Here is a 19,875-nt window from a genome sequence, read left to right as displayed (position 1 = left end):
CGCGTGGGCAAAATACACCCACAAAGGGATCAGCTGTAACTTCAGGTCTTGTACTACCTATATCTGTATTCTTATATATCAGCAAAAGACTTTATGATTAAGTCATAGGCATTGTCTTGTGACTTAAATCTGTTCTTCTCTTAGCCTTCCAGATGTTGTCCCGCAGCTGTGCCCAGTGACACGGACGAGGCACAGCCCCACCTGACTGTGCCTCAGTTTCCCCCGTGCTGGACATGATCATCTCACCCGGCGGGGCTGAGCTGAGCAAGGGACCCAGGACTCCTCAGGGAGAGGCACCACGGAAATGCTCGAGAATACCTGAGCCATGACTGATGCAGGCTTTGATGATGTGAATGCTTCTGGGTGAGGCAGCAGCACGATACCCTGGGGCAATCTGTAGTTTGCTAGGTCATTTCCACCCGCTCCGTCACTTCGGGGTACGTGGCTGCTTGGGAGACAGGCCAGCCTCGCAGCATGCTGCCTGGCACTCTAGGGATGCTCCTGGCCTCTCCTGCTCTCTAGCCGCTCTGTTACAAGGGGATGAGGAGTCTTTCTCTCAACCTTGAAGTTTTCTCGCTTTTGCTTTTCCAACCTCTCCCCTGTCCTGCTGTGGGGAGCAAGCGAGCGACTGGGTGGGTGAGACAAGGGGCTTCACTGCTGGCAGGGTCAGCCCACCACACCCGCTAAGGTCAGGCACCGGAGCAGCTATGATGGAGAAAGAGATAAAGCAGCAAATCCTGGCCAAGGAAGTTGGTCATTAGGTTTCTTAAGCTTCCCTTGGACTAAAATTCACACATGTGAACAGTGAGCCTACAGAGGGCTCGCTGCTGTTAGAGTTATACTATATACACCAGCGATAACTATTTTATATAACTATGTACATATATGAAATCCACAATACCAATATATTTATATTACACTTATGTTTATTACCTTTCCAAATCACTTCCCTGCTTCACTCAGTACCTCACCACTTCTCAGCTGATCAGTCAACCACGTCATCTGATAATAACAGCAACAACAATTACTCATTTGTGTCAGGCTGACACCTTTCACCAGTTCACATGTACATAGTATTGTTCAGCCACACCTTCCTGCACACCCCCTCCTCTCCTTGGCAGGAGGCCATGGCCAAGGTCCCCCATCTCCTTGGCTGTGGGCTGGCGAGGCAGCGAGGCAGCTCGCAGGCAGCTTCTCCAAGGGCACATGGTGGCGTTGGAGCTAAGCATCCCACTGTTAGTGTATGAGGCTCTGGGATCTCAATGTCTTGGGGCTCTGCAGCAGCTCCCGGCCTCTCCTGGAACTGCACCTCCCCTGATGGTTGCACCAAGCTTCCCAGATGTGAGGGCCACCAGCCCGACCACAGCCCCACTCTTGGGGTCAATGAGAAGAGACCAGTAAGTGATCAGGGGCTCTGCGAGGGAGCCAGGCAGCAGCTTTGGGCTCCATCCCATGGATGCTTCATGACCCTGTATCCTGAGACAATGTCCCAGGCTTCATTCAGGGAGTGAGGGAAAAAAAAAAAAAAAAATCTAAGTGGCTGTAATAGCTTAATAAATATCATCTGCTTACCCTCATACCATGTGCCTGATTAAAGAATATATTGGCTGAGGCACCTTTACCAGAGAGACAAAACTACCCTTCACCATGGCACAAAAACCCCCTTCCATGTCCCTTGGCAGTTTGCTTCTGCTGCTCATCCCTTTTGCTGCTAATGTGCACGCCTGCTCTTTAGTCCGACTTTGGCAGGCTTCGGCTTCAGCCGCTGGTTCTTGTTCTGTCTTTCTCTGACATTAAAGAGTCCTTTAGTGCCAAGTAATTTCTCCTTGTGATGGTACTTACACACCAAAATCAAGACACCTCTCAATTTCCTTGATAAACTGAGCAATCTGAGCTCTTCAAGTCTCTCCCTGTAAAGCATTTTCTCCAGCCTTCGTGTTATTGTGCTGGCTCGTGTCTACGCAAGCCCACGTACTGGCATTTCTGTGTCAATGGAAATCTGTGTGCAGGAGCAGCCTCCCGTGTACAGACACGCACATACAGGAATTGATACATTAGAGTGTATTTAACCCTAAACGCACACAGAGGTATGCGCAAGCTCTTTAGCTCACATCACTGGAGACCAGGCGAGCGTCCATGGGTAAACACATAGGTGCTCCTGGCCTGTTTCCCCCCCATAAATTAACCCTCTCCCCTGGGGGAAGAGGCCTGATTCAGGGCCATCCCCCCCAAGCCAGGGAGAAAGATGAGGGCAAGGAGAGTGAGCCCCCTGCTGAGCCGCTGGGGTCCCATGACCCAGCTGGCACCCATCCCCTTCACGTGGGTGCTATTGCTTTAATTAGTTAATGCCCAGCCAGCACCTGGCAAGCCTCACTAGAAAATCCTTAGAGAGAGGCACGGCATTAATTACTATTATTATAATTCTAATTGCACTGCCTGGATTTCTGATCTCCTCCTTTGCTAGAAGAGCTTCTGTTGCTCAGTGTGGGACTGGGGAGGAGGATCGGATGGTGGGACGCCTGTCCTCCCTTCCCCACGGGGTTCAGCATCCGCACGCAGGCAGAGCGGGGATGGCGGTTGTTTGCGCTCGCCTACAGGCTCTGGGAACAGGAGGATTCACCTCACCTGAGAAAAAGGCCAAACTGAAACCAAGGGCTGGGCTGTCATACCCACAGCACTATGCAGTATTTTGCATTTCTCCCTCACTGCAACAGTACGTGTATTTGGGCTTGGGTTTGCACAATGCCAGGGAAAGGCAGTAGTCACTGTTTAACATATGAACAGGCTGAGGGCAAGGCTCATGGGGATCCCTTCAGGGAAACGCTGTGCTGCTGGAGCAGGGCAGCCCCATACCTGGCTGTCTGCCATCCCGAGAGACGTCCTAAGCAGGCAGAGGATCCAACAGCAGTGAGATCACTAACCCTGCCTGATCACCACCTGATCCTGTATTTGACCTGGCTTTCATGTCTCCCTTCCCTTCAGTGCCCAGTTCTTCCACTTCCCTTTTCCCCTGTAACAGGTTCCTCTAGCATAGCTGGCTGGGAGAGCAACCCACTACGGCCCCAACCAACAGCTCTTTCCACACTCCTGATGTTTGGTACTGTCCCTCTTGGTGGAGGTCACTGCCCCTCCACAGACTCACCATCAGGGATGTGACATCTCATCAGCCACTCCCATGCAAAGTCCATGCTCACACCTCCTGCAGCACTTTCACCTAAATCCACTGAATTCCCCCCAGAAATGGCTGAGGAGCACTCCCACATTGTTGGCTGTGGTGGAAATAGCCTCCAGCAGAGGCACTGACAAATATCCAGGGACAGAAGGCAGCAATGGTGATATCTGAGATCACCACAGCCACCAAGCAGAGGAGCAGATGGATCTCTGTGTAGCTGAGCAGCCCCCTGGTAGGATTATTTTGCTCAACCAGCCCAGATGTCCCCCTTCCAGCTGATAAAAAGCTGTGGGATGGACCCTGGCCTAGATGCCAGGGACAAAAATCACCAAGAACCCCCCGAACCCTCCACACAGCCAGAAGGAGGTGTGTGGGGAGAGGAGATCGTGCACCAAGGGTCATGTCAGCAACCCAGCTTGAGAGCCCTGGGGGAGGGCACCCTGCAACACCCGTGTTCCTCTCCCACACCTGGCCTTTGCCAGCTCCTGGAGAATCCCACTCCCTCTCTCAGCACGCATCTCCCACTGCTGCTGAGAAGCACTTCATTTTCCTGCTCGTCATCAGTCACTCCATGTGTCCAGAGCAAAAAATATGAATCCCCAGCATGGAGAAACATGTCCCGGCAGCTGCTCACACAGGAATGCAAAAAGCAACCCTCTTAGAACACGCTGGAGTGGGATGTCTGAGCCAAACCATGGCTTGGTGCAGGGGCAGACACATCCGGAGGACCAAGGCTCAGTGTGACACTGACACCACCACTACCCCCAACGTACTGCCGCAAGCAGCTCCAGTGGACTGAGCAGCCCAACACCCAGGGACACAGCTCAGCGTCCCCTTCTGAACAAAACCACACCTCCATAGCATAAGGCTAGCCTACGTGCAGAGCCCTTTCCTCATCACCCAGGGCCTGGGTAAGGGACAGGACAGCACACCAGCAGTGCTGACCCCAACGACACCCCATCGGGTGGACCAGAAAGCCACCCAGACCCAGACGTGCAGGGGAAGGAGTTAATCTCTCAGCCCAAGCTACTGCTAGAGCAGCGCTCTGCCTGAGGGCACCGGCACTGTCAGCAGCTGAACATTTTTCTTTGTGAAGTAATGCTTTCCAAAAGAGTTTTCTGGCTGGCTGCATCATGGGTGGATGCTGGGTGGAAAAGCAGGGGGGCATGGGCGTCCCCTACCACTGCACCTTGCTGTTCCTGCCCCTGCTTATCCCGGTTCCTTAGCCCCTGCCCACAGCAAGGCTGTACCGGGATTGTCCCTTCTCAGATATTTCCCTTTCCTCAGTCATTGTTGATTTGTGTTTCCATGAACTAATACGCAGGACTCAAAGGTCGCTGCTCTGAGACCAGCCAGACTTGTCACGCAGCAGGTGAGTCACATCTGACAAACCTGCCTTGGCCAGAGCAGGAGGCATCATTAAAAAGTCCTCCACTGCCACGACACGAGCGATGCCTGCCCCAGCCACGCATCAGCACAGTGCTGCTCACAGGAGCGAGCTGACGGAGGCTCTGCCCATGCTAGAACCGTGTGCTGGACATCTCCTACCAGCCCCTGACAGTGCCAGCTGAGCTGGGGGCAAGTAAAGCAGTTGAAGGTGGGTCTACAACCCATTTTCACCAAGTGACAAGGCAACAATGATGCTTGTGCAGCCAGTTGCTTTGTGGCCCTTGTATTGGGCCAGTTGGCAAAATCAAACCCACTGTCCCCAGGGGCACACAAGCAGAGCAGCTCGTGACAGGTTCTGGGAGCAACTCCTGGGACGGTGCTCCTGCCAGCAACCCCCAGCTCTCTGCACAGAGGATAACTGCCCAGCCCACCTACACAGGAGGTGCAGGGTAGTGACAGAAAAAAAAATACACGATTTTGGTGTGGCCCAGGGCTGGACCTGGGTGCAAAACTGCCCTGGGGAAGCAGCCAGCACCTGCCACCATGAGGTAAGTGAAGGCAAAAAGCTGTTGGTACATCCTCACTGCTATGTCTGCCTCCACACCTCTCATGCTGGTAGGAGCTGAGCATGATGAGCTTCTGCATGTCCGTGTCCGCTCCCCCCACACTCCCTTTGTGGGGGAAACCTGCCAAGCTACAGTCACCCAGTTTACCCGCTGGGACCGTCTGAGCTGAAGCCACTGTGCCACCCCAGGAACCTGTCCTGGCACAGGCTCTCAAAGGGGCTGAGGCAAGCAGCACATCAGAGGCAGTGGCAAGAGCCTCCAGCACCCAGGGGAGGTACAAGGGTGCAGCCTGGCAGGAAGGAGGCAGAGAAACGTCCAGCGGGTGCAGCCGGGAGGGCAGAGCACACGCCTTGGAGAGCCTCGCATGGGGATCTAAGAGTTTCACCCATTAAACTGAAAGCCAAGAGCAGATCAGTGTGTCACAACAGCACAACTAGTCAGAAAGCACAGAAAGGCAGCTCAGGGCAGACCAGCAGTAAGCTATGTGTGAGACCTGATAGCCTTTCACTCCCCTAAAAGGCTGGGGAGATGGAAGGACATGAAGAGCTGGTGTAACAAGCCATGAGACTTGTCTGAGGACAAGGAGGGAAAAGACACGGTATGCCTGATTTAATACAGCCAGGATGACTGTTAACAGCGTGCTTCAGTTCTCTGTGAACATGTGGGTGAGGTGGAAACATCCCAGTCACAGTGTGGGTCCATGTCCTGGATTAAACTCCATGGAGAAGACAGTCATCCTAGCTAAATCTCCCCAGACTGATCTTATTTCACCATTCTTCTTGGGGCTGGAGTTTGCCTTACAGATCAGCTGCTGCCAAATCTGTCAAAACTGCTCTTACTTTCCCTGAACTACACCACCACAGTTCTATTTCCCCATCCTCCCTGTATCCTGTGAGCTTGAGATGGTTTGGGATGAAACCAGTTCTTTCGCTAGCAGCTCTGTTTCCCAACAGCACCCATCACCTTTGCACACTCCTCCCACGGGCAAATATTCCAAGCCCAGCCCTATCTACAGCTATTTTTACAGAGTCCTCCTAAAACCTGCCTTGCATTGACGTTTCAGCCACTGCAAACACCTACTGTGATGCAAATCAAGGCCAACAAATGCATTCAATTTATGTTATCACAGTTATCAGGCTAGAGCAGCACCAGAAGAAAACGCTTCATTTGGGTTTAAATCATCTCTCCACCAGACACCTGCCTGACTACAGCACAGCTACAGCTCAACCTGTCCCTCGTTCTCTAAGCAAGCTCTGCTGTTATAATTTCACCGCTCGCCTTCCTTGCTGCAACCCATGCACCTGCAGGAGGTGCAAAGAGTTTAAATGAAATGGGCTTGAAAATGAGAAAGACATTACGGCAATTGCATCTCATGGTCCTCTGCAGGTATGCTCCTGCTCATGGTGTCCCAGCACCAGCATTGCTTCTCAGTGGCTGCAGGAAGTAAGGATTGAAGAAGAAACTAAATTCCCCAGACGCAGGTTGCCACTGCCTGTCCCCATGCAGTCAGGGGATTTCTCTGGTGTGAACACTCTGTGGCATCCAAGTTTCTGGTTTCCCAGCTCCTCACACAGGTGCCTGTGCCTGAGGTATCATGATGGGGATCTGATCCCGTGCTGGAAACCTGGCCATCTTGGTGTCACAACAGAGCCCTGCAGGGACTGTCACTGTGGCAATGCAGAGCACGTGTCCTCCCCCCTCGAGAGCAGCCAGAAGAAATTTAAGGCTATTGTCCCTCTCTCTTAAGCCTGGCAAATGCCAAGGCCGCATCCTAGCAGCCTTTAACCAAACAGATGCACAGTGATCTTTCAAAAGGCAGCACGACAGAGACAGATACCAGTGAGGAATCTGGTCCTGCACCCACAAGTACAAAGTCCGCATCCCCCCACCAGCACTGCCTGAGAAATCAGCTGCAGCTTCACAGCTCAACCACTCCTGCACAGCTTAACGTGTCACCTCCCCCCTCTACCCCAGGCACCCCAGTTGTGGGTACCACCAGGCTCCGAGGACCTTGCACTGAAGAAGCATTGGCAAGCACTGCAAGGGACATCACAGAGGAGATCATCCTACCCCATCCTAGCAGACACAGCCCTGTGACACCTATACCCCATAGCCCCCCACAGCTCCCCTCTCCCAACACTGTATTTTCTCCTCTAGCCCTTTGTACAACCCCCCCCCCACCCATCAGGGCACAGCAAGGGCCAGGGGCTCCCAAAGGTCCGGGAAGCCAGAAGAGACACCACAGCTACGGGGCAGAGTCTCACCAGCAAGAGCCCTGTGCCTCTGCTCCCAGGCACGGTAGATCCAGAGACGGTAGAAATGTTCAACAAGGAGTCCAGACCATCAGGAAAGTTCCCCGCAATGAGGCAGGTCTAAAAATCAAGCCAGAAAAATCAACCTGCAGTTCAGGATCAGGCTCAATGTGGGTAATTAGGGTGAAACACAGCCTGATGATCTTCTGGCAGGCCTACAGTGATAAGACAGATCAAGCTGGGAAATCAATCTATGGGTTAAGATCTGAATGACCAGCACTGGAAACCAATTGATGGCCCTGGCAGAGCTTAAATGGACCCCCCACAGGGCCCATGGGCTGGGGCTCTAGGTGATGCTGGTTAGGGCCATTTAAAGCCTGTTAGTGCCCTGACACCCTGTGCAGCTCCTGTCCCCCATCCAGCTCCTATGCAGCCCCCCAGCCTGCAGCTGGTAGGGTGCTTTTGATAGGTTATCTGACCCTGTTCACCCATTACTAGAACTGGGTGCTCAGGCGGGGTGCTGGGTGCTGGGGTAGCTGCTGCAGGTCATTAAGGACTTGTTTGTGGAGGCTGTTCTAGGGACACCTGGGGAAGCTGGCTTCTTTGCAGACCTTTCTCAAGCCAACCATCAAACTGCTGCTGTGGGCTTCACGGCACTGCTCTACAAAAAATTCTTGTCCATGCAAAGCAGCAGCCCTTGCTGCAGCAGGGAGCACCAAGGCAGACCCTGCCTCATTCTCACCAGGGCACTGGGGACTCTCTGCCCGTCCCAGTGTGGCTGAGACAAGCAGGGACGGTGCAGCTGGGGGGGGGGCTGGTGGCGACATGGGGCTGAGCTGTTCTGCACTGTTACAGCCTCTGCTGCCTTCTCTCCCAGGAGCAGGAGGGCAGATTCATTAGCTCCTCTTACACCCAGGTGCAAGCTCCAAGTTACCCCCCAACAACTCACCACGAAGTCATTCATCCCCAGTGCCCCTACAAACAACCCCCCAGACTGTGGGTGCTGCCACAGGGCATGACATCGCTTATGATTGCTCGGCTTTGCACCAGCCAGACACAAAGTAGGTGGGAGGTGTAATTGCAGCTGCCGGGCCCATCTAACCCCCCCTGCCCCACTAAATCCTCCTTGTTTTGTGGATGAGGTGAATGACCGTCTGCTCCCAGTGCCCTGCCATGGTAACAGGCTTTCCTGGAAAGTTTAATTGCTGTATCTTCCCAGCAGTGAGCAAGCAGCAGGTCTCCAGCAGCCAGCATGACCCCTTTCCTGCTCAGCACCTGTGACCGAGTCCCACGCTCGGATGCGGAGAGGGTTTTTTAGCAGCGGCGATGCCGTGCGGGTTGGTCACATAGATGAGAAAACCCGTTGTGCCTTGCCAGGTTACCGGCTGCATCACCCTCTTAGCAAGACACTGCTGTCACCGGGGGTGCCCCCGGGGACTCCCTGAACAGCCACCTGCAGCTAAGGTGGGGCTCTTTCATCCCATACTTTTAGGGACCAAACTGAGCTGAAAGCAGCTGGCTGCAAACCCAGCACTAGCCTGGTGGAGGCTGACAACCTACCTGCCAGCCGGGCTCCCTGGGAGCGACGCTCGGTCCAGGGGAGCCACGCAGGGCTAGTGGGGGGCCAGGACCAAGCACTCCCCGGCCAAACCTCTCCCTAATTCTTCTCCTGGCACGTTGGGTGCCGCTGCATGATGCTTGTTCCTCTCCAGTTGCGGCTGCATTTCAACAGCAGCAAATTGCTGGTAATGAGCTGTATCGCTCTATGAGCTGAGAGCCTTTGAGATCAAAGATGCTCTTACACAAAACCAAAATATGATCACTGGCCTTTAAAGGCCAGCCTAAGCGTCTGAGGGAAAAAAAAAAATCTATTTTCTGTAGATCTAATTTGAAACCATTTTAATGCTCATTAAGATAGAGACACCCAAGCAGATTGTGCAGGCTGGAAGACAGGGAGAAGAAAAAGGAAGTTATTATTGACATTTTAGTTTAGGTCTTTATTCTACCCAGAGCTCCCCACTTCTGGCCAGCGGCTTTGAGTAATGCTATTGTTAGCACCAGAATTGTAATTCTAATGCCCTTTTTATAACCAGCTTGGAAAAAAAAAATCCTGAAGGCCTTGACTGAATTCAAAGTAATGGAATTTATAGTGATAAAAAGAGATCTGAAGACAGAGAAACCTGCAAGCCCCCACGCTCTCGCTCCCTATCACAGGGTGGTCACAATGCTCACCCACGCTGGGTGTCCCCCTCTGCAGTGCCTTCCCGGGGTGCTCAGTGATGGGCGATGAAGGAAGGGACCACAGTGAACGCCTGCTCCTCGCGTGTCCCAGCTCGGCAGCCCACTGGAGCCCACTGCCAGAGCCACTCGTCTGTCTGCTGGGTCACAGCCCCGGGGACAACTGTCCCCAGGGGTAACGCACCCCTCGGCAGCACCCTCTCCATGCCTCCAGCCGAGGGGTGGGATGGATATGGGAAAGAGCCCAAAGGGGTATTTGCCACGGTCTGTGAGTGCTTGTGTGGAAATGCAAGATTTGGTAAAGGCGGGTGCATCTGTCCGGCGAGCGAGGGCGTGGGGTGCTCCTGGGCACGGGTGGGCATGGTCAGAGCCTAAAAAAAGGAGCTTGCATTGAAGAGCTTCCCGGCACGGCCCACCCAACGCTCTTTTAGAAACAAGGCTTTTGTCAACCATCTCCTCCCCACTCTCCCAGCAAAACCCCCGGGGGAAGCGGGGAAAGCCGGGGCTGCAGAGCCGGCCCGGCCCGAGCCCCCCCCCGCCGCTGCCGGGCTGGCGGCGAGCGCTGCTCCGTGTTATTTGTGTCTGCGCCTGCGGAGGGCAGCAAACCCCCAAGAAGAGCCTCCGGACCCCAACTAACCCTCCTGCTCCCCAGTCCCAGGATCTGCCAGCCCCGCAAACTGCGCAGGATGCGGCCCGGCCCCAGGCGAGAGCACCAGCGAGGGGCCGCGGGGGGTCATCCCTCCCCCCAGCACAAATCTCCTTGGGGTGCTCCGTCGGGAAAGCCCTGGCTAACGATTACCCAAATTGCAGCACCCCGCATCCCCGGCAGCCCGGTTCTGCGGTGGATTCCACCGGGGGTCCCGGCACTGCTTGCTCCCATCCCGGTCTGGCGCGGAGCACCGGGTAATGCTGGGGGCATCTCCTCCTGGCACTGTCCAGCCCTTGGATGGGGACAGGGATGCTGTCCTCCAGCCCCTGCTCTGCTGGCTGAACCCAACAACCCACCTCTGACAGAAGCAGGCACACCAAAATGATAAGAAAAGCTCGTGCGGGAATTTGCCGGTGTCCTCGTTTCCCCTGTGCTGCAGGCCCCACGGGTGGGAATCACTCCTGCTTTAGGAAACACCCCCCCCCCCGACATATGGTTTCTGGCCCGTTTTGACCTCAAAAAGTACGAGCAAGAAGATCTGTATTTTAGCAAAGGATAGCATGAAAGTGTCCAAACATGCAGCAGCTCCAGCTGCGTGGGGACCGGCAGGCAGCGTCCCCAGTGAACGGTGGCTGGGGCTGATCCCAGCTCAGGCAAAAGCCCCGGCCGTGGCTTTGGCCGAGTCCCTCGAGCTTCACTGTCCTCCCCTGAAGAGGAGGGTCCTCCATCAGAGGGGAATTGCAGGGTGTGACCCAGGAACAGGTACAAAGTGTTTGGATATACCACGGTGCTGTGCCCGGCCAAAGATGTTTGCGTGTTGGCAATGCAGATTCACACGATTCCCAAATTTAGCAGGGGCTGTACAGCACAGTATGATGAAAGTTGAAGTACTTAAAGCCACTGGTACAGTCAGGGCAACAAACATGAGTCCTCCTGCTCCAGATTTAGCTCTTTATTGATTTTCCGGCTGCGTCGATCAGTCACTGTCCCAGTGCTCAAATTACCCATTAAAGACAGAAATGAGAGGGAAACAAGACAGCATTGTGGTTTTGATGAAAAATGTTAAATATCCCAAACAGCAATTTCTGGAAGGAAAATTTGTCCTTCTTAGGCTGGGGACCAGGTTACATTTATTCTTGAACGGCTCAGAGACACCGAGGGCTCCTGGCTGCTCGTGGTCCAGGACACGGCCACCTCCCTGCCTCCCACTGCCCTTGCTCCCTGCTCCGCTGGCAGCACCGTGACCTGCAGGAGGGACTTGGGGTCCTCCCTTGTGGCTTGTCACCTGCATCGTCTTCAAAGGTAAAGGTAAAACCGGTTTCAAAATCCCCATGACTGCACTGGAATGGACATGATGTCCCCTGTCCGCTCATGTTGCTGGTTCCTCTTGCCTCCAGGTAACCCCCTCATTGGTGATTGCAGCTGGGACGCATCCTGCAGGTCTGTCCCAGGGACCTGGCGTGCCTGTTCAAGGTGTCCCTGTGACCAGAGAGCTGCCCCTGTGCTTGCATCCAACTCCTCCCCACAGTCACAGCATAGAGGGACCTCAAGGGCCTGGCCGTTGGGGGTGCTATTGATACCCCATCTACATGGAAATGCCCTACCTGGGGGTTTTACTCTGTGACTAGAATCTATGACCCCCCGTCTTGTAAAGAGACTCCAACCCAAGGAGCTGCACCATGTCCCTGTGGTTCAGCAAGGCATCACCCAGGGGTGCAGCAGGGGGATGTCCCCAGGCTCCCCTCCCTCACCCAAAGGCGGCCCTGGAGGGGAGGGCTGCTGCTCGCTGTGCCCAGCGCCGGGCCAGCTTTGCTGACTCAGCGGCTCACACCCTGTGTAAACGCCCGCCAGCTGCTGCCCTGGCCGCTGTTTGCTCAGCCTGCGCCGCTCTGTTTGCCTTTCGGGGGATCACGATGGAAGGAGATGGCCTTTCGGCCACCGGCAAATGGGGCAAGGCAGCTCCAGGCACCTGTCCCAAGGATCCTCCAGCATTGCCGCTCCTCCAGCCCCTGCCCAGGGCCAGTGCAGGCTGCTCAGTAGCTGCAACCCATCAGCAAGACCCAAATTAAATCCTCCAGGGAGCTCTAGGAGCTACAGAAAAATGCATCCACTGCAGCATAACCCAGCTGCCATGCAGCCAGGAAAATTATTTATTATCATTTCCTTGCAACAGAGATATGGAAAAAAGCACCCGCCCTCCCCAGGTGCAAACAGCAGCAGCTGCAGCTTCCACGTAGGGATCTATGTACATCACAGTGTAAAGTCCATCGGGGAAAAAAATTCAATCCAAGTTTTAAAAAAACTCTCCATGTATGACCTAAAACCAGGAACCAGAAAAAAAGTGGTTGAGAAAATAAGTTGGGCCCCTCCCTCTTACTATAAAATATATATATATATATATATATATATTTCTAAGGCGACGTTTCACAAAACCAGAAGCGAGGTTCCTAAAGAGTCTGAGCTTGCAGCCAAGGACACCGCACAGGCACAAATCCCACGTGAGAAGCTAGTGTAGAAACAAAAACCTCCACCCACCCCACAGCCTCAGTGGTCAGCATAGTCCTTGGTCTCTACCCCGGTCTCGTTGAGCACTGTCGTCCTCATGATGGCCTCAGTGACCGCGTAGGGGTCGCAGTTGGCCGCTGGCCGCCGATCCTCGAAGTAGCCGTAGCCATCTTGGCCGACCTGCCGTGGAATGCGGATGCTGGCACCTCGGTTGGCCACGCCGGCAGAGAACTCGAAGATGTTGGATGTCTCGTGGTGGCCGGTGAGCCGCCGAGAGTTGTCCCTGCCACCCCGCGGGTCGTAGACACAGATGTGGTAGTCATGCCGCTTGCTCAGCTTCTCAATGGCAGCTTCGATGTGTCTGTGGGAGAGGAGAATGGCGTTGGGTTTGTCAGTAGGTCCATTTGGGTGGTGTTCCCATGGCCAGGAAGGCTGTCACTCCCTCCCTTCCGTGCAGGGATGAGGACAGCCCAGGGGACACTCTCATATGACCAGCTGCTTTCAAAATAAAATGAGCTGGGACAGCCCCAGCCCTGCCCAGTGCAGCCACCCACGTACAGAGACACACGCACTATGGGGAGCTGCCACATGGCCAAGGACACCCCAAACCTCCCAGGTACCTCCCAGGGAACCCCCCAGGACTCACTTGAGACCCCCTTCTCTCCGCATCTCTTCGGTGCTGTAGTTAGTGTGACACCCGGCGCCGTTCCAGTTGCCTGTCATTGGTTTGGGGTCCAGAGTAGCCACAACCCCAAAGTCCTCGCAGACACGGTGGAGGATGAACCGAGCCATCCAGAGGTGATCCCCCATCTCAATGCCTTCACACGGGCCCACCTGGAATTCCCACTGGAAGGGGCAAGCAGATGTGCCAGTGAGGATGGGCAGGTTCGTGCCCCCCTGGCCATCTCATCCCTGCCACCCCTCAAGCGAGGGCTGCCAGCCTGGGGTATGGCTGAGCTTTACCCCTTGGGAATCAGCAACAGGGATGGGGAGCATCGAGTTAAGCAACTGGACTGCTTTGGCATGCAAAAAATTGGGAATAAACTGCTCATGACTAAATAGAGCAAATCAGAGGGGGTTTAATCAAAATGGAGGTAAATAAGCAGCATGCCTGCCTTCGAGGCTGGTGCTGGTGCTGCTGGCATGCAGGATCCCCCAACCCACACTGCAAACAAGGCAGGGGAGTAACAAGGAGCCTGTTAGTCCTTCCCAGGGCTGCTCCCTCCCGGGACGGAGCCGGGGTTGCGCCACCCACAGTGACTAAGCAGAGGGTGATGCATTTACGGCTGCTGGCATGGCCTGGCTGAGACGGAGCCCAGGATGCAGAAAGCAGCCAAGAAGGACCCTGAAAAGACAGGGCAAACAGCAGGATCGTTAAAAGTCCTGCCTCAGCTACACTGCAGATAAGCCCCCTGCTTATCACCGCCACATCAGCAGCAGGAGAGTCAGCGATTCACAGGCTGCAGGGCCAAATCGCCGTCGGTCAGTCTGGCCACCTGCCTAATGCAATCAGGGACTCCCTCTGGCTAACTCCTAAATAAACTCAAATCCCCCCCAGCCGCTCCCCAAGGCCATGTCCCACCCGAGCTTCCCGGCTCCCAGGTAGAGGAACAGGATCCAGACACCCGTTGCTCCACATGCTGCTCCCACAGCCCATCCCAGCTCAAACTGTCCCCCACATCCCTGCTTCGTGGGGGAAGGAAAGCACAGGGGAGCACCCAGCTCCACATGGGCTGCCAGAGCTCAGGCTGATTTCGCTTGCCTGCCCCAAAAAGCAGGGATTTGTACACCAGGGTGAGTTAGGAGAAAATCAAACGTGTACATATTCATCCTAGCAGTGCAGCTGCTCCCATCTGGACAAAACCGATGTGGGGAGTCACTGGATTTGGCATCCCAGAGGAGCTGGGAATTGCTGGGTTATTCCAGCCTCATGGTAACATCACTGGAAACAGGGGCTGCGCAGGGCCATCCACACGTACCTGGGAGGGCATCACCTCTGCATTGGTGCCACAGATCTTCACCCCTGCGTAGAGACATGCCTTGTAGTGGGACTCCACGATATCACGTCCGTACACCTTATCTGCTCCAACCCCACAGTAATAGGGGCCTGGAAAGGAAAAAGCAGTCACCACCCAAGTAAAGCTTTTGGGAGCAAGAGCAGCACTGCAGCATAGTCCCACCACTCCCAGGTACCAGCCATCATCTGCAGAGGATTTATGGGAATTAAATGGTGTTGCCCTCCATGGTTCATTGAGCCACCGACCCCTACTCCAGGACCAGCAGCGTGAGCAGTTCATCTGTCCAACCTCAGTCTTATCTAGGCAGTTAAACAGGACTTGTAATGCATCAACTGGGAGGTGGCCAGGAGATAAGGAAAGCTTGGCTTGGTCTCCCCTGCGGCACCTCACTGACCCTCAGAGCACATCAAGCGTCCGAGATTGTTCTGACAACAGTCGACATTGTTCATGGCTAGAAAATTCAACTCGCCGCAGTTTTGTAAGGTTCTTCCTCATTCAAGCAGATCAGACGAAGATCTTCTACCCGCCTGGGGGAAGGGAGATGTTGAAAGTGGCCTGTCCCCACAAAAGGCTGATTAAGTCAGGTTGGGAAACCCCTGGCACTCTCCCAGGAGGCAGCTGAGGCACTGGCGCTTGCTTGCCGCTGCAGGAGGGCATGATGTGCCGGCCCTTTCCGGAACAGCGGTGGGGAGGAGGTTTTTCTAGCCCTTGCCAAACAAGTTGTGCAGCTGAGCTGTTTGTGCAACCAGGGTCCGGCAGGAGCAGCACTGCCAGCCAGCTCACATGAGCCGCGGGGCACCTGACGCTTTCGGCAAACAGCTCCTAACCTCATCCTGGCTCCTTCCAGGTGTCAGACGCGATGGGAAAACTGCACCTGAGGTTGGGGCCGGGATGCCTGCCGCTGGGCAGCACCCCCAAGCAGCAGGGTGGGAGCCGAGGGGAGCATTTGGGTTGGGGAAGGGAGGGAGCACTTACCCTGTGGGCCAGGGAAGCCGTTGTCGGGCCAGCCATAGGGGTGGCCGTTGATGCCCAGCAGCGTGTACTCCTGCTCCATCCCGAACCAGGGGTGGCTGTCCTTAACCAAGTCCATGACCTTCTTGCACGTGTGTCTCAGGTTGGTCTCTGGGATGCAGAGACGTCTGGGTTAGACTCGTGCTATGGGCAGGTGCCCACCACACTCTGCTCCATCCCACTCAGGGATTGAGACTCCACCACTGCCAAGCGCTTCCCACAGAAGCCTTAAGGAAACCAGTGAGCGAATCCCCCCTTCCTGCAATGCTCCCTGCTCACTGGTTTCCTCCTCACAGAGCTATTCCCTTGCCACAGCATCAGGCCACAGGCCAAGAGGGTTTAATTAGCCTACTTCCCAAATCACCACTGATGGTCCATGAACATCCTCCTCCTCATTTTACACAGCGAGAGACCAGAAGCCGTACCCCAGCCCTATCCTACAGGCATCCCACAGATCTGGGAACAGGGACGATACATCTCCCATCCTCACCCCCATCCTCCTTCTACCAGCCTCAGCTTAATTATCCTTATCTTTCTCCAGCTCTGTGTTTTTGGTTAGCATCCAGGCTGGCTGGCCCTGCCTTGGCCCTTCGCTCAGGGTAACTGGGGCTTTGCCAGGAAGATAGAGATATCAGAGAACCATTCTGACATGGGACAATGTGCCAGGCGAGGGGAGTGAGAGGTTGGACCCAAAGAGCAGGGGGAAAGAAGCTGAAAAACTGTTGCCACAGGGACAGGCAGCCTCCAGGCTGCAAATTCTGCCTTTAAATTGCAATAGAAGACCCCGGAGCAGCTATGACATACGCCCAGAGCGTGAGGCTGGAGAGAAACGGTGACATCTCCCTTGCACTGATGGGAGAAGGGGGAAGGCAATTCCTCCCTCCCAGAACCCACACAGCCCTTAACGTCCACGGACACCCACCCTGGGAAGAGCTGGAGGCTGCACCCCTCTCATCTGTGGGGCTCTGGGCTGAGCTCCCTACCCTGGCTCCAGTCCCAGGAGCTCCAGGGCCAGGAGCTCTCATTACAAATTGCTCTGGCAGAGGAGCTGCCAGGCAAGAATCTCAATCAAGACACTTCCCCTGTGGCTGAAAGGCATGACGATGTTTGAAGAGGAACCAGCCCCGTCTTTCACCATCGCTGCCCACAGCCTCTCCTCTCCCAGGGAGATGCGTGCATCACCCCACAGATGCTGTCTCCCTCCTCCGCACCCAGCAGGGACATGACCCTGCTTTTCCAGCAAATAACCAGTTATTTGCTTGCAAATGACCCCTCTGGCAGCCCCTCGGCATGTCCCTGCAAACCAGCTCCACCTCCTCCATCTGGGGCTTTATCAGACAGACAGGACAGACGCTGGGACTACAGACTTCTGCCTCTGGTTGTAAGACCAAGAGCCGGTGTGCTCTGGGGCCACAAGCAAAAGGTCACCCCGAGCCAGCCCGTGGCTCCCCAGCACCTTCTCCCTCTTTTTCTGCAGCTTCCCATCAACGACTAGAGTGGCCACAGACCCGGCACATTAAACCCCCCCTGCCGCTTCCAGCTCCGGCTCCCCCGTAGTAACCCTGCAGCCCTGGGGGCTGGGTGTGCTCGGGCTCAAAAACCAGGTGACGCCTTTGGCGTGCTGGAGTTGGCGAGCGCCGCGAGCTCCACGTCTCACTGCTCTTCTCCTCACCCTGCGCTGCTAAAACAGGTTCCTGCAAACAACCGCCACCACCAGTGCTTGAATTCTGGAGCCTCGGGCCAAGTGCTCGGTGCCAAGCTGCTCCCCAGTGCCAGCAGATCCAGAGCAAGCAGCCCCTCAGAGAGACGGCACCCTAAATAATAAGGGGGTGACCCTCAGGAGCTGGGGGGTGCACACTGGAGGGGCTCACCTGCAGGTTTCCTGTTGTACTTCAGCACTTCGCAGAGCACCAGCTTGTTGGGGTCCAGGCAAAAAGGGTCCCTGAACATGCGGACGGGCACCAGGAACATGTCACTGTTGGAGCCCTCTGCCTGCGCCGTACTGGAGCCATCGAAATTCCACTCGGGGACGTCTGCAAGGCAGGAGGGGGACAGAGAGGGAAGTGGGATTGGGAAAAGGTATCCCTCATGGATCGTGCCAAGTGCTGGTGGCTCAGACCCAGGACGGAGTGCCCAGAGGGCACCGAGTGCCATGGGATGACAGCCACAAAGGTTTTCTTGCACATCCCCAGAGCCCAGCAGTGCTCCCTGAGCATCAGTGTGTTCACCCCCCACCAGCATCATCAGGGTACAGGCAGGATCAGCCCTGGCCACTTCACCTCCGTCTGCCAAACCCCATCCGGATGCCAACAGGTCTCCATGCCTGTTTGCCTGGTGGAAAGGGGCGAGGATCTCGTCCTCCCCAGCGCTAATGACAGAGATTACAGATTAAGCAAACCGCAGTGATGCAGGCTGGATATTTACCCTGCCGCTTGATATAACCCAAAGACAGAACTGCAGCGGGTATCACCGGTGCCGCGCAACCAGGGAGAGCCAAGTGCCAACTCCCACCACACAAAGCACCCCAGAAATTTTCCCTGGCCAGGCTCGGGGCCCTCCACCATGTCACCCATCGTCCAGAGGGATAAGCAGCGGTGTTACCTTCGATGCTCTTGGGCTCCTTATCGAGGGTCCTGCTCTTGCATCGCACGCCCTCGCCGCTGCCGTCGATCCAGACGTAGGTGACCTGTACCAGCCCATCCTGGGGCAGCCTCATGTACTGCTCCCGCACCAGCTTGTTCAGCCTGGAGCTGTGCGACACCGACATGGCGACGGCCCTGCGAGAGCGCGGCATCACCCCCTGCCCATTTCCCCCCGTGTATTTGCAACGCACGCCCACCCCACCCCCAAAAATAAGCCACCCCCAACCTCCTGCCCGGCTGCTCGGCGCTGCACAGGCAGACCCGGCCCGGCTGCCCCCTCCCCACCGCGAAGCGGAGTGTCCCCCCGCGGGACTCGAACCCGCGGCCCCACCGCTCACCGGCCCCAGCGCTGCCCGCGCCCGCTCCCGCTGCGCTTTATACGCGCCCGCGGCCGCCCCGCGCGGCGGGTTGGGGGGGTGGGGCGGCGCGGAGGCGGCTCCGCCCCGGGGCGGCTGCGGCAGCGCGCCGGGCTGCGGCCCCCCGGGGTTACGGATAACCAGTTCCGTATGGTTTTTCTTTCTTATTAAAATAGTACGTATGAAAACCAGTAAGTATCACATTGTTAAAATACCGCTTTATTAAAAAATGACAAGTTATTTGCTGTTATTTACCACCGCCTGCCCCCATACTGCACGTGTCCTCCCTTTTTGCACGGTTGTCCTCTTACATGCGAGAGGGTGTTTTGCCCCCAGCCCTGCCAGAGCCCGTGAGGCCGGTGTGGCGTGCCCCCCCCTGCCCCGGGCACCCCAAAAACCTTGCTGGGACCGTGCCCTGCGGAGAGGCCATTCCTGGGAACGGGTCAGGGTGCCTGGCTGGCCCCGGGGCCACAAGCAACCGGATCCCTGGGGACAGGGGCAACCAGATCCCTGGCAGCCCTACCACCACCCCTGTCCCCCCCCATCCTGCCCTGGACACCCCAGGGACGACTCCTGCCCACCCGTCTGTGGCTGTGTTTGCCTCCCAGGTGTCGGTGCTCTGAAGGAACGAAAGACTGAGGGCTGCAGGGCGAGCTACTGGGAAACCACTGAAATCACCCACTTTAGCCTCTCACATCTATAAACCCTCAAGCTAAAGTACATTTTTTCACATTTTTAAGCACCAGAGCATAGTCAAGTACGTTTAAAACCCCAAACTATCCACACACAGCAATGGCTCTGATCTGATTTACAGTCAGCTAAAAAACCTAAGCCAACAGGTATGAATTTGAGTACATTATTTCAATGTAGCAGCAATTTTCAGCTATTGAGCCAAACCCAAATCTCAATTATACTAATTAAACAGGCCATTGCCTTTTTTGTTTTCCATAGGTACAGCGTTACAGGGTTCACGTTTGGTAGAGCAGACAGATCCAAAAACGTGCCAGCACACAACCGGGCACGAACGGGGACGCAGAAAAAGCTCGCGCTGGCACCTCCCGGGTGTTATCTCAAATA

General features: G+C 55.5%; 1 protein-coding gene across 1 annotated transcript; it reads right to left on the bottom strand.

Annotated features, from left to right (window-relative positions):
* Positions 1-12,377: 12,377 nt before the first annotated feature.
* On the bottom strand, positions 12,378-18,733 carry LOC115335342 (glutamine synthetase). The gene is made up of 6 exons (XM_030000847.2): positions 18,402-18,733; positions 17,672-17,833; positions 15,765-15,911; positions 14,751-14,878; positions 13,418-13,617; positions 12,378-13,132 (listed from the first exon to the last, which is right to left on the bottom strand). Exons 1-6 carry the CDS (start codon positions 18,592-18,594, stop codon positions 12,811-12,813), a joined length of 1,152 nt encoding a protein of 383 aa, XP_029856707.1. The 5' UTR covers positions 18,595-18,733; the 3' UTR covers positions 12,378-12,810.
* Positions 18,734-19,875: the final 1,142 nt, after the last annotated feature.

The sequence above is a fragment of the Aquila chrysaetos genome, chromosome 24 (assembly GCF_900496995.4).
Source record: "Aquila chrysaetos chrysaetos chromosome 24, bAquChr1.4, whole genome shotgun sequence".
NCBI lineage: Eukaryota > Metazoa > Chordata > Aves > Accipitriformes > Accipitridae > Aquila > Aquila chrysaetos.
Note: the sequence above shows the minus strand (reverse complement) of the source record. Positions and strands in the feature narration are given on the sequence as shown.